Below are 15,074 nucleotides of genomic sequence, written 5' to 3'. Positions count from 1 at the left end.
AAGGAAAAGAAGGCGAGAGAAGCTCTTTGAAGCTCTGATAACCAAGAGTCTCAATTCATGAAAGCGTAGTACTCTGCTAAAGTGGAGCAATCGGATTGGGCGGGAAATGGAGCCCTGCGATTGGCTGCGGCGGAGGCATATTCTGTGTCGACTCAGCGCTGGGACCTGTTACGCCAGATGCCCTCCTCTCGTCCCCTGCAATGTTTGCAGCCCCACGCACGCGATCCCTCGCTCCGCTTGGCTGCACCCTCTCATCGCATTACTTCTGCTATTCTAACTCCTCCATCAATTATGCACTAGAATAACTCCGGGCCCTGATGGAGCCAAGACATAAAAGGGGATCATCAGCGCGAGCGCTCGCAGCGTCTGCCTGCGTGTTCCCATCGCGCTTGCTGCTGCTGCTGCGACCGCTGACATGAGCGCCAAGGTAGCTGCCCGCACAGGCAGGCAGGCGGCAGAGATGGCACACGGCGACGAGCGCAGCCACAAAGCTTGTGCCACCATCTTTGTGTTAGTAGGTCAATCAGGCTGCCACACGTCACAATCTTTATTTTCAACAGCCTCAACTTTGACTTTGTCTTATCCAAAATAAATGATTGTGTCGCGCAAACTTTCCATCAAACTATTAAACTACTTCCAAGGCTGTTAGTTGATTTTAGACTCATCTACAGAGGGAGTTGTGTTTTTCTTGCACTGTAAAAACTGCTTTGCTTCACTTTTGTCAACAGTCAGACCAAACAATAAGTTTAAGGAGACAAAAATAACAGAAACGCAGAAAAAAAAAAAAATATATATATATTATAAGGAAAAAAAGACCATCTTTTGATGTGAAACTTAAATGTGGAGGTTTCACTGTTATTTCAAGAATCTGAAAAATAAAAAATAAAAATTAAAAAAATGTGATTTACAGATTCGGGTGTTCTGATTTTTAACAGTTTCATGAAATCTTTTAAGTACATCAGGGGTCTGTTTTTTAACGTCTGACTTGAATTGATGTATTCCATAAAGTACAACTTGTAGAAATGACTCTTTTTGATCACATTAAGTAAACTTTACTGCAGAATTAGATTTATCTCTTAATGTAAGCAGAATCATGAAATTTAAGGGGTAAAAAAAGGACTAAATTTTCTTAACGCACATGAAAATGACGCTGTAAGAATTTAAAAAAAAATAATCGACGCAAATTTCAAATATTTAAATAAACACTGATATTTGTAAAGTAATCTAGAGAAAAGTTAATTAGTTAAAGGCACAAGAATCGAGACAGTAAACGAATATGAATATGTATTTCTCCATTTATATATTTTCTTTATGTTTTAAGAAAATCGGACCTCAAGAGTTCAGTACCTGAGAGAAGTGACTTCCCACAGCGGAATAAATGTCGTCTTAAGACAGAGACATTTTCACAGGATTTGAGTGTCAGGTCTGAAAAGATCAGAAGACACTCAAGTGACATCCCAGGATTCGTAACCTACTTTTTATTCCTTCATTCAAAATGGAGTCGAATTTGGAAAATGGCTGCCTGAGCTCCACGCTCCGCCACACAGCACAGAGAACAGGCGAAGAGGAGGAGGAAGAAGTCAGCCACGTCTGCGGAAAGTCTACACACGTCTGAGAATTCAATCAAAGGCCGAGAAAGTGAAGTTAACGAGATGATAAAATACCGCAAAACAATTTAATCTCGCTCGTTCATCAGCACAGAAAACACAGGCCAGGAAAGAATTCAGCGAAAAAGAAAAAAAATTAGACGACACAACGTCGACCCCTATATTAGAGTCATGGCGGTCCTGACCTGGATTTCTCCTGCTTGCGTGTGAAGGTCCGTTCAAGCTCTATCGTGAGATCACAAACGGCTTTTTTAATATTTCATGGGTCCCAAAGCACCGAGTGTGCTGAAATCCAACAGGAGGAAACACTTCTGATTCTCAACGGGCCGGAGAGCCACACCAAAGGTCCCGCAGAGTCACACCAAGTTCATGTAACAACAACTGTTCTTCACACACACGTAAATGACTTCGATATTTTCATCGCCACGGGGGTTTGCGGACAGCGACACGGGCTAAAACTTCTCCTTTATTGTGGTAACAGAAATAACAGCCTCAAACAATCATCAGATAAACCCGAGTGATTACAAGAGACATTTGAACCGGAGGAACAAAAACAATTGCAGTGCAGAGTGTTTCAAATCTGCTCACGAAGGCAGATTCTTCTTCATCAGAGATGTTTTGGTTGGTCTCTGAGGCCCGTGCGTACGTGCTGCTCACAGAGCCTCATCACTCTGTGAATCACACATGATTCACAAACCTGGACTGGAAACAGAAAAAAAAATAATAAAATAAAAAAATCCCGCCCACACGTCACTTTTGCCTAATTTCTTCCAAGAAACACAGAAAGTGAAAAGTCAGCAGCCATTAAGAATCAGGAAACACGGGCCTGACGAGGAGGTGCACATACGTCTTGTTTCAGGCCTCCCTCCAAAGCCGCACTGACCCAAATACACCTCCGCAAACATTCACTTTGTTTGGCTCCCGCTGTCAAAATGATCAGATTTGCTTTTTATCAAGAATATTTCTCAAGCCAATTTACATTTCAGCTCTAATCACATGTGATATCTATCTACTCGTGCGCCAATGTTGTTACTACTTCCAATTGTCTCAAACCAGCGAAGACAGCAAAGCTACTGACATCACAGCTATAGAAACCACACTGAAATACAACTTCAAATCCTCAATAAGGCTGAAGAACATCAGAGAAAGACAGTTATTCACTTTGTCAAAATCCAGACGAGGAAGATTAAACGGTGCAGATCCTGCTTATTGTGTTCACTCTGCTCTCACTCTCGTCCTGGACCCTGCATTTATTCTCCCTTCTGTCGAGTGGTCCTCTTTATTTTGATGAGTCCAGAAGTACTCATTTTTATACGTTTAACTTCTTTGCAAAAACACACCAGTGTCACATTCTTTTTGTTCCTCTCGACTCTCCACAAACTGAGAAGGGAAAGAGAGTGAGGAAAACGTTGTCTTGTTTCCTCGTTGTTTGTTGCATATCTATTTCTGTGGATGTAAACCGAGGGCAGAGAAAAGCAGTCATATTTCGTTTTTTGTGACACTTGAACGATCAAGTCAGTTATGTGTCTGAATTTTGTGCTTACAGCACTGAACCAGGCTGATAGTTACACCAGACAAATTCCAGGAGTCCTAGAAATAGTACAAACAATGACAGTCATAAAACATTTCAACGTCTTTCAGACTCAAACTGCAACTTTTTTCATGACATAGTTCCTATTTATGATGTTTCAGTTGTGTATAAGTATTTATACTGAGAGCAATGTAATGTAGTCAAATATCGTATTTGTGCACGTAACAGAGCAACAAAGCAGATTCTGAATTTTATCAAATGAAAAAAATAAACATTAGTGAAACCCAATTGAAGAACAATGGCAGATTATTGTTGAAAATTCTTGGAAAACAGTTGGTTTGAATTGGAAACGGGTTGAAAAAAAGACTCCTGGATTCAAGACTACGACAGGTTGTTTTTTTACAGTGCGATCGTTTCAGGACATGCTGCACTTCAAGCACAGTTTCAAGTTGCCGAATTCTCAGAGTTACTTTTTTCCTCTTTCTTGGACTCTTGGTAAAAGTCTCAACAAACTTGAACTCAAGTTTCATTCCTTTTTGTGGGGGGAGATGAGTCGACTTCAGAGGGCCAAACATTCATCCACTTTACTATCTTTGATACTCTGATGCCCTACAAACAGCAGCAGCCTCTCCCGCTCTGTTAGCAGCTTAGCCGCTCCTTAGGTCCTTTTTGTGGCACTTTTTAGGAGCTTTACTGCAGTCATTAGCAGCTAAGGCTGATTAATGTGAATGGTCAGGCAGGCCCTGGCTTTCTGAGGGAAGAACAGAGAGGGGTGAAGGGTCCCACAGGAAGTGTTTTGTGTCTCCACACAAAGGGAGGGCTGACCTCTTAAGCCCCTTAGAGCCTCTTTGCTAATACCCTCACCGGTGCCTACAAAGACACAGGGGATGCCATTTCACCACTCTCATTTAAACAGCACACATAGACGGACACAAAAAAAAGCCCAGTTAAGAATAAAACGGCAGAAAAGTGAACCTCTGTGCAGCAGAGTGAGACTGCGAGATTAGGCCTGAAGAGTCCCCCCGCTAATCCATTGACTGTCGCACATATCAAACGGAGGATGCCAAAGCAGCACACTATCTGATCTGGATTCCGTGAATTTTACAGAGATGTTTTTCCAGTCTTAAATGTGTAAAAACATCCGCCCTTGTTTCTATAAAAAAAAAGTCTGTGTGTGTTTGGTGTACTTACTTTCTCGATTCAAAAGACATTTTCTTCTTCTGTTGCATCAACTTTCAGACTTTCATTTTCTCTGGGTTTTTTCTTAGATCAAGAAGTCAACAGCTGACCCTACTCTGATGTCTTCCACGGCACTGCAGCTTTTTCCACACATTGCACGCCTGAAATTTTCTGGACATTTTTTTTTGGACAACCTGCCTCCTGAAATTTTTCTTGACTTGCCTTCTTCACACTTGCACCCTAGAGCCTGAGACGTTCCCTGCCAAGCCGAAGGGACGGGGGGCTTCCGGAGGCAGGACATGACATACACAGGAAGATGCAGAAACGGCAGGTGAAGAAAAAGAGTCAGAAAAGGTCTGGTGATGACAGGTTGTGCATTTTTTCATGTTTTTTTTCTTTTTAAATCACTGCTGGAATAAACCGTATCAGCAATAATTGGTTAAGAACATACTGACAAGCAGGGCTGCTTCACTCCGTGCATCCTGATCGAGCTCATGAGTCACTGATGTGAAAGTCACCCTACCCCCGGTGAATTTTCTTAACTTTCACCTACTGTGTTTTCACATCTGTTCAACCCAATTTGCAGGAAGTTTACTACAGGACTGGTAGGAGAAACTCTGGGTAAAGCCCTGGCCAAAATTCATCCATTTGCATTCACACATGCAGCTCACCAGGAGTCGAGGTCCAGATAAATTCTGTTATTGGAAACTGGCTGAAATCAAAATAAAAGAAAACATATGTTTTAAACTTATTTTTAATAATATAAAATGTAATACATTAGGAAAACACAGGGTCCCAGAAAGTTATTGAAAAGGCTTTTTTTTCCCTTTTCTTTTTCTTTTTTAAACTTAAACGTAAAAATAATCCCACGACTGTTGGACGTTCTTTAACATCTCCAGATCAAGACGGGAATCTCATCAAACCGTTGACCACAATCTGGGATATTTAAGACACAAACACAGAGTTCTTGAAAACTCTTGAAAAAAAGTGATTCCACTGAAGAATCTAGATTACATTTTCAGACTGTGCTGAAGATAAAGAGCTTTTAAACCTACGCTTATTTTATTTGACTGGATCAAAAGGGCACAAAGGTCCAGAAAATTGAGATCAGAACAATGAGAAAAGTTGATTTGAATTCAAAACTGGCAGAAAGAATCACATCGGAGACACATTTTCCAGATCACACTATCATTCTAGCACTGTTTGACCTTATTCTGTCTTCTTTAAAGATGCCAACACTCAATTATGAACAACTTCTGAAGATGGAAAAAAAAACTGGGTCAAACTATTAGTATTTATACTATCAAACAGTCAGCATCAGGTGTTCCTTTAAACCGGTTAATAGTTTAAAGCCGTTTTCACACATGCACCTCACAGCTGGATGATATCCCTGTTAGACGGGAGGGGCGGCGAGGGATTTCCTCAGGTAAGACGTGATGTAAAAAACAACGGTATAGCAGACGAACAGAGGCCGCTACACGACGATATAATGCCCATATTTGCCTTTATATCAATGCTGTGTGTCGTCCAACAGAATGACAACATTTACAGAAGAGCGAAGAACAACAAACTGACAAACATAAACTTAATGCTACCGTTTCATTACGTGCAGGGACACCGAAGTGGTCGAAATCACAATTTCAAAACGTCACTCCGATCGGCTCGAGGTGAATTCTCTGTATTTGCTGCTGCCTTCACACATCAGCCCCTCGAGGGGTGTGGCCGGAGAAACTCTGGGTAAAATCCAAGTTAAAAATGTGGCTGTTGTGTTCAATATGTGCAGCCCCCTCCGGATAATCTCTGGAGTTTTTCAGGAGATTGAAGAAAAGTGACTGGGTGAGATCGTGAGTCCTCGTCTGCGTTTTCACATCTGAGCAGGATTTTCTAGATTCAAGTCAAAGTTTATTCTTATTTCTAATTCAACCATTTTTTTTGTTCCATCATCTTCAATGAAACTAAAAAAAAAATCAGGTCAGTTAAGTTTTCTTTTGTATTTGAAATTGAGGATTGAAGACAAACTCTTTCTTCTTCTTCTTCTTCTTCATGTTTTACATCTTTTTAGAAGTGGACTTCTATGGGACACATTTGTTGTAGCGCAGTGAATCTGCATCACGTCTATAAATATCTTGAAATAAGTTTATTTAGAGAAGGTATCAGGTATTTTAACTTTAACGCTTTAAAGTCATTTTACTTCCAGAATACTCTTGAAGAAGTTGATTTTTACTGACTTTGGTAATCATGCATCACTGGCTTACTTTTTATGTATTTATTTTAGAAAAGGAGAATTTAAGGCCTTAAACGAACAAGATAAAAAAAATACTTGTACTACCTGTGCTTTTGCTGTGTCAGAATTCAAGGAATCTCGCCGTAAACCAATAAACCTGCTTCACTTATTAGTAACCCCTCGTCACTACTTCCTGTCAATCAGAACAAATCAGCCTGAGGGCCTGGATTTATTAGTCAGAGAGCGTAAAGGAGGGCGGGGGCCGCCTCTCTCAGCACGCAGGGTCGTAGAGAGCACGGGGGAATGACGGGCGTCTCCGCGGGACGACTGTTTCCCAACTCCAACAGAAATCTGATTATGTGAAAGTCAGAGTGAAGCGACCTGAAGGTTCAGTCTGATTAGGAACCTTCTGGAAGGTACAGGTGATTAAAGCAGACACTGAACATGATATGAGAAACTGAATAAGACAGATATCCTATCTGTGAAGTGCTGCTCTTTCATTTCATGCTCGGAGAGTCCGGAGTGCTGTAAGGAGGCTTAATGCTCCTGCACTTTGTAATAAAATGAAAGGTAAACCTCAGATAAGAAGCCTCTCATCCTCACTTTATTGATAGTTTCTGAAGCCTCCCTGCAGGAAATCACATTCACTCAGCTCTCTTTGATGTCTTTTCAGATTGACACTTCCTCAGGGGTGGAAACACCAGTTCTGACCCCACCCCAGGTCTCCTCTGCATGGACACTGTCCTCCTGTCGTAGCCTCTGGCCTCTACTGCGGAAGTTTCTATCACCCCTGCAACTGTGCTGTCCCGCCTGTTATAATCCCCCTGCCCCACCTCAGACAACACATGCATACTCTCCACATCGTCTCCCTCTGCCTTGTCCTCCTCCTCCCCCCTCTTAGTCTTTCTCTCCACACAGCTAAGACCCGGCTATGGGCCGCTGAGTACGAGAGAAACAATAGCGGCCTTTCAGGCGTTCTGTGCCGGCGCTGGGAGAAGAGCTGCGCTCCTGAGACCCAGTCAATATTTGGACGTGGTTGCCTTTTTTGTGTCCGTTTTTGAATCCAAGCGGAACCAAGCGGCGGGGAGTCGGGAAAAGGCTGAGAGGGGAAAGCGAGGGTAAACACTGGGAACAATGCAAACGGGGCAACTCACAATACCGCTGGGAAACTATCACAACATCAGCTCGCCACCGAGTGAAAAATAGAGTATTGTTTCTTTAAGTGGAGATTAAAAAGAGAGCAGTGGAAGAAAAAAGCAAACAGTGGAGGTCACTCTTCTGCGAGGAGAACTGCGTGCACTGTAAGTGTCAAGTCGAGGAGCTTACTCCGATTTCGGGGGGTTTTACTTCAACAGAAAAACAATCTCATATGTGCAGAAAGTGAAGTGAAAAAAAGAAACCTTTGGATCATCAAAGAGGTCTTTCAAAGTCAACAACCACACTTCTGTCAAACATGAAATCAGGCCAATGAAAAGATTCTTTGATTGTCTTATGGAGAAATATGTTGCATCTGCCGGGGGAAAGCTTCGGAGGGGCATTATCAGGGATTAAAGGAAACCCCCGGGGTGACCGAGCTCTCCCTGAATGCTGGAATCCTTCTCTCCCCAGCTGTCAGGTCGTTAGTCCCACCCAATGAGCTTCTTTGATGACGAGGGGTATCAGTTTCCATGGCGTCCGAGACACAAACAGCTCGGGAGATTAGTGACGGAACCCGGCCCTGATTCTCCGTTGATCCCACCTATCAGCAACAAATAAACACCTTAGGCCACGGCAGCGCCTGCCTGCAGACCATATGGACCCGGGTGGGTTTTAATGAAGCAGCTAAAGAGCTGGTGAGCAGGGAATTCACTAATAGCTCCTTGTCAGAGCGGCAGTAAGTACCCCACTCGTACGCTTTATTCCATCATTTGGTTACCGACACAGACGGCGAAGCTGACAAGGAACATCTGTGGCTCATTTTTCTTACACGAGCCTTTTTCCACAAACCAAATGCTTCAGGTTTTATGTTCTGAGCTTTGCTTTCTGCTCATGAGCTGATGTTTTTGTCCGAGTGCCACTTTCCAATAAAACCAACGCAAGATTGGATTTATTCGCTGGAACTGACTGCTGTGTGAATCATCAATACACGCAGAAATGGAACTTATTGCTCGCACTAAAAGGACAAATGTCTGCATACGTTTCATCCAATAGGACATCATTTGTGTACAGGTTGTTAAGTTGGAACCAATGGCCGCATAGAGGGGTTCAATCATACGTTGTTAAAGAAGTTCAATAAGCAATTAAACTTCAGCAGTAAAATCTATTTATGAGCAACTTTTGGACAGTGAGAATATTATGATGTGGCACTCTTCATAAAGGGTAAACAAGCTTTAACTGATGTTTAGTAATGCTGAATAAACCACTTATTGAAGTGACCAACTGACTGACATTATTCTTACTTGTTACAATGAAACTTAAAGGAACTACTAGGAAGTTTGGGGGGCTGAATATTTGACATTTTATAACATTTTATACTAACAGGTCAGAAGTCTTTTTTTTTTACTGTCGTAGAATTTAAGCCCAAAGTAAAGTTGTAACATTACATACTTACAACATGGTGTCCTTTAAATGTAAGTGGAGCGACAGAGTCACAGCTTTAATCTTTGATGATGACATCGAAAACTTCACTCTTCATATCAGTTGTGTTGTTTTTCACACTTTCTTTCACTTTGAGGGAGATTGTGTTCGGGGCTCTTTTATAATAAAGAGTTTCTTCCACGTTTATATTTGAAACTCAATTAATTAAATAGTTTTCATCGTCATGTTGTGAAGTTTGTCTCCAGGTGGAAGCTGAAGGGGTCCACGTTAGAAATCCGCTGATTCACTTTTTAAAGTTCTGATCCATATGTACCGATACACATGTTTTAAAAATCATAATAATGATGATTGTTGGTATTCGGTGTCAGGTTACACAAAGCCGCAGTGAACCTGGCATTGCATTTCTTATTTAAATTAAAAAGCATAAAAATGATTCAAAGAAGTTATTTGACCTTTGCGCTTTCGCTTCACATACAAACAGGAAGCATCATCAACTGGCAGGTTTTCAAAATCAATCTTTGAAACTGAAGAGTAACAGGCACAAAGGAGGAGCTGCTCCATCACGTCTGGACGTCCTGACCGACCGCCATCACAACGACGTCAAAGTGAGACTGTGCGAGCTGAGAAGGTCTGAAGTGCCTGATGATCATATTTGAATCAACACTGTTAGCCTCATAGCTCATAGTGCTCAAAGAGCATAAATGATATTAGCTCAGGTCTGCCCCACCTCTATATTCTTGGTCATTGCAAACCTTGAAGGCACAGGGCTTTTTTATAAACTACAAGGATCAATAAACAATATTTGATTTGTTTTATCTGTATTGGAAACATCGTATACGGAGTTTAAGAAGTATGTTTTGTGATAAAAGTGGAACCAAGACTTTAGCACTTACAATCTCTGAGATACTTTCTGTATATTTATTATTTTTGCTAGAATGATCAAGTAAAAGTAGTACAGACACGTCACATTACTCTTAACTTTTCCTTTATCAAACAAAAAAAAAGCAGAACCTGAAAACCGTCTAAAATGTTCAGCATCATCATTTTCACAGGTTGTGAAACATGGTTTTCATTTCTCTATTCAAACGAGAAGCTTTTTCCAGACTTTCCAAACCTGCCGCAGCCCCTGCAGAGAACACCTCCACAATCACAGGCCGACTCTGAGGAGAACAAGGCAGAGGATTCTGCTCCAGCCTCTACAGACATAATTATCTGAAGCCTTTTTACTTTCTATTTTGGATCTTGCACCCCAAAAAAAAAAAAACCTTTAGAGTAACATCAAATGTATCTCAGCAGTTTCTTTCTAACAAGACTCCCTGATTCTGGAGTTTCATTTAATTTCATTAAGTAGCTTATACGAGTGAGTAAAGCTACTCGCTGTCACTGAGCTGGCTTTTCAAACTCCAGGCGGAACTGAAGCGTCCTGAGGGCTGTGAATCCCTCCTCCAGCGCTGCTCACGATCCTGCTCGTGTGAGTCACATCAGCACGAAGCATCAGAGCAGGACCATGTTTCTCTGAGACGAGAGCAAAGCAAACATGGACGTATGTTGCTCTAAATTACAAGGAGCTTCTCGTTCTTTTTCAGTCCCGTTTGAAACAATGGGAAAACATGAAAATATCATCGCATTTCCATTTTGCACGACTCACTTCCCTTTTCAATTCCACAGCTCCTGTCGGGGATTTCATGAATGGCTGAGTATGGACTGCTGCTCCGGGTGCCGTTTCTCCCACTTTGGTCAAATATGTAGCAGAGGATGCAGAGGGGGAGGGGGGGGCTCATCTGGAAGTGGGGACTGTACCCAGCAGGTTCCCAGGGCTCCAATACTGAGTATGGTTACATTAAACAGCAGGGATGCGGGGCCCGAAAAGATTGTATGGAATACTGTTAGGTTCTGCTGAGGGTCATGGGGCCCCCGGGCTTTAACACGGCCCTCTCTTACATTCTACAGCCGGGGTCAGGTTTAGATTAAAGTCATGAATGAGAAAAGGAGACAGTCATTTAGAGTTACTCATTTATTTAGCCTCCATTCTGCAGAGACAAAGCCCAGGCGGGGTGCCTGTGCCGGGGCCGTCACCGGGGCCCCATGGCCGGCGGTGCTGCCCCGGTTTTGACCCTGACAACGGTCCCCTCCGCGCTGCTTAACCCGAAACTCGCCTGGTTACTACCGAGTGTGTGACCTCAGCATGTGTGTATCTCTCACAAGACCGGGCATCACGCTGGGGCTTGGCTGCAGCTGAAATACCCCTGTGTACCCCTGCATTGTCTGCCCCAGCGTGGGCCGGGAGGGGGGCAGAAGAAGTGGAGTGGGGTGGAGGGATTGGGGAGCATGACAACCAAGAAAACAGACCCGGGAAGTGGGAACAGTTTGAAGGCCAACAGTAAAACACACACACAACCTGCAGCCTGTGAGCAGGACAGACGGCTGTTATCAGACGCAGATATCTGTCTGACAGGAACTCCATCAGCCTTTGATCTTAACACCACAGCATTTGCATTTTGTATCATTAACATCCTGTCAGTTCCACTCCTCTGATGCCTCACAAAACAGTTCCTTTTTTTTTTTTTTTTGTCTCAGAGAACACGTTGATGCCAATTTACTTTTTAACTGCACTCATGCTGAAACTTTAGCCCGGAGAGTTTTCCTGTTCATCCCAAACAATGTGACACACGCTAGCATGAGCTCCAGTGGCCAGAGTAAGGCACTGAGTCAGCACAGGAGGTGAAATGACACAAACAGGAGGGGGGTGAGGAAATGAAAGTCACTTGAGTACTGAAAATGTACTAATATGCTCAAAACGTTTTCACTGGAAATTTTAACTCACCTATTCTTAAAAAAATAAAAAATACAATATCTGCACTTTATCTCCATGATACTAAATACACAATAAAGTGCTCCACATAAACGCGAAATGTGACCTCGACAGTCTCAAAGCGAGGGTTACCATTTGGCACAAAATCAATCCTGTCATTTCTCATCGACAGCAGCAGACTGGAAGCGACTCAGCATTATTCAAAGGCAGCAGCATTTCTCCCGGCTCTACTTGCTCTCCTCTTGTATTTCATTTTCGACCCGAACGCGGAGCAAACACCGAACATGAATGCGTAATAGCGCGTAATGGTGCGTAATAGCGATCGGGATGTGTGAAAAGATGTGCGTGTTGTTCGTCTGTCAGAAGTGATTTATGCTGCACAGGTTATTAAACGATGATTCAGACAGGATGGAGAGTTATTCAACCGAAATCACCACAACAACCCATCAACGGAGACAACAAATGTGGTTGTTATGAAGGGGGAACCTGGATGACACTAAAATGAAGTGTGCCGAAGAAGAGCATATCATGGAGGTATTCAAAGCAAATGTTGCATTGCGTTTCACACAGTGACACATTGCTCAAATAATAAGTCAGTTTTCAATCTATGCATATTTTGAGAGGGGTTCTTTTAGTGTATTTCTGCACATTAGTTGCTTCATAATGAGCTCAGAGTGTAGACAAGCAGTCACTGAGCAGTTTAACAACTGTGACCCAGTGTGAGTGCAGCTACACCCGGGCAACGTCAAGGCTGAAGGAGCTCTTGTATATGCCGGTGTGTAGGCTACCTGCAGGAGAGCGCAGGGGCGGCCAAGCCAGCGGGGTCGGGCTACTTACTTGGGGTTGGTCCGGTTCCAGTAGACGGCGTAGCGGTCGGACACCACCTTGGAAGCCGGGTCCTGGCCGAACACACACATCCCAACGACGAGGAGGAGGAAGAGGATCATTTCCACCTGCGGCATGTTTGCTGCTGAACTCCGATGAAGCCAAACCGATTCCAGTCCTTCCTCAGTATCAGGCTTAAAGATGAGGGTCTGGGGGGATGAAGTCTTGCAGCTTTGCGCGTTTTAGTCCCGCACAAACGGAGTCCCCCTACACTGGGTTTAACGGGGGGGAAACGAGAGCTCTCCACTAAACAGAAAGGGTTAGGATCAGTCTGACAGTCAGGTCAATGACTTTGCACCAAACTCTTCCCCACTTTAATTCAAAGCACCAGTTCTCGGCAAAGTAAAATAAGCAATTAAAATCCAGATTTTAATCAACCAGAGTCACAAACTCTCTTCATTCGGTTCAACTTCGCGCGGCGAGCAGTTTCTCCAACTCGACTGAATTTCCCAGATAGAAAGCAGCGTTGCGTCGCAGTTGAAAAAGAGAGTAACTGTTCCTCAATGCAAAATGGTAAAGCCCAGTGGAGACGCAGTCCTTGTGCCGGCGCTTTCTGCGGCGCTGGGTCTCTCGTCCAGTTGGCTGTGAATCACCGAAAAGAAGACTCAAAACCATGCAGCTTCAGCTCCGGGTTGATCCCGCAGCTCTGCCCGAGCACCTCTGCCCCCGCCGAACAACACACGCAGTAAATCAAACGTCTCCTCCGCTCGTGAACGCACACAATCTCCGGGTTAAATATCCCCCGAAGAGCTCTGTTATCACCGCTCAGGAACCAAACCAAGTCAGCAGCGCTGTGGCTCCTGCGGCCATGCTCTCCCGGACCAACCCCCCTCCTCCAATCCCCACACTCCCCCCCCACCCCCCCTCGCTCTCTCTCTCTCTCTCTCTCCCTCCTACTGTGCCAGCCGGGGCACGCTGTAAAAAATGTACGACTTTGCAACTGAAGCATATAAGCGGTTGATTCTCCTTGCCATTGTGTTTTAAATAAAATAAAGAAATGTGCATTTGCCAGTTGGCTATTGCTTTACTCCTAAATCTGATGCCTCACGTTTTCACATGTAACACAAAGTCCACCCAAAAGAGTTCAGTCCGCCCGGAAATGGACAACAAAACACTGGTTCAAGTTCATTCATGTTGCAGTTTGGCTGCAGCGCGCTCTGTCGCTGCGCACACTTTTTACAGTGTACAGCTTGACGGTTCCTCTCTGTCTCATTGGCGTTTGATTTTGAATGACGGGCGTTTCGCTTACAACAACAACGTCCCTCCTCCTTGGGGGGTATCTGAGATTCCCAGGCCCGGCAGACAGATCCCAGATCAGGTCAGAAAAGTGCTGCAAAACCAGATGCTGTGACGAAAATCTTTGTTTATTTATTTTTTACCTCAGAAGTAATGTTCTCATCCTATCCGACTTTCAGACTCATTGTCCGGTTGTAAAGTATTATTTAGTGATCCTCATTCCAGTTTATTCTTGTCTGAAGATCAGACATTGGTAATGAGATTTAAGATTTCACATTTTGACAAATATTTTATCTCTCACTGGAAAATGCGTTAAACCAGTAAAGGTACAATAACAGTCTCCACTTGTTTTGGGAAAGCAACATCTTAATTCTTCTCATAAATAGAATTTAAATAACTAAATTACAGACTATTTATGATCGCTGTAAGAAACAGAAAGTTCAATTTCTTCTAGTTCATTCTTTAAATGTTCACAACATGTTTTTAGTAATACGTGTTTCTCTCTCATCCAAGCTGTAGATCCGTATGTGCTTTGCATTACTTTAGGTTCACGACTCAAGACGCCACGTAGCGGCGATGACAGGTACAACACCTCACAGAAAGAATAATGATGAAGTATTGCCGCTTCTTTCGCAGGAAATCAATCTAATGCACATTACAGAAAATACCATTTAATGTTACCTTTGCTTGTCAGGAATCATTCAAAGTATTTAGAGTCTATTTTCATCTCCAGGTGCAGATGAGGAGTGTGTGTCAGTGAGGGAGTGCAGACGGACAGACTTTATCCTGCTGGTTGAACTAATCCTCCTCATAACAACAGAACCACCGAGGGATGTGGAGGGATGTGGAGGGATGTGGAGTGAGTGCCGCTGGGCTCAGCAGCAGCAGGGTTGTAAACTTTACGGAGACACTGAACAGTCAAACTGTGGCTTCTGTTCACAGACACTGTGATTTATTCCACCTGAACAGACTCGCTGAGCTCATTGTGCCTGGTTCAGAGTTCCTCTCTCTCCATCTGTTTAG

The 15,074-nt window shown here is 43.4% G+C and overlaps 1 protein-coding gene across 1 annotated transcript in view; it reads right to left on the bottom strand.

Moving 5' to 3' along the window:
* LOC306836691 (ephrin-A5b-like) overlaps positions 1-13,664 on the bottom strand; it is a 79,388-nt gene extending 65,724 nt beyond the window's left edge. The window contains exon 1 of the mRNA XM_079363905.1: positions 12,768-13,664. Coding sequence (XP_079220031.1) covers positions 12,768-12,892 — 125 coding nt within the window. The 5' untranslated portion in view covers positions 12,893-13,664. The remainder of the gene's footprint in view (positions 1-12,767) is intronic.
* Positions 13,665-15,074: the final 1,410 nt, after the last annotated feature.

This window comes from Symphodus melops, assembly GCF_947650265.1.
Source record: "Symphodus melops genome assembly, chromosome: 16".
NCBI lineage: Eukaryota > Metazoa > Chordata > Actinopteri > Labriformes > Labridae > Symphodus > Symphodus melops.
The sequence above is the reverse complement of the archived record's forward strand: the minus strand, read 5'-3'. Positions and strand labels throughout refer to the sequence as shown.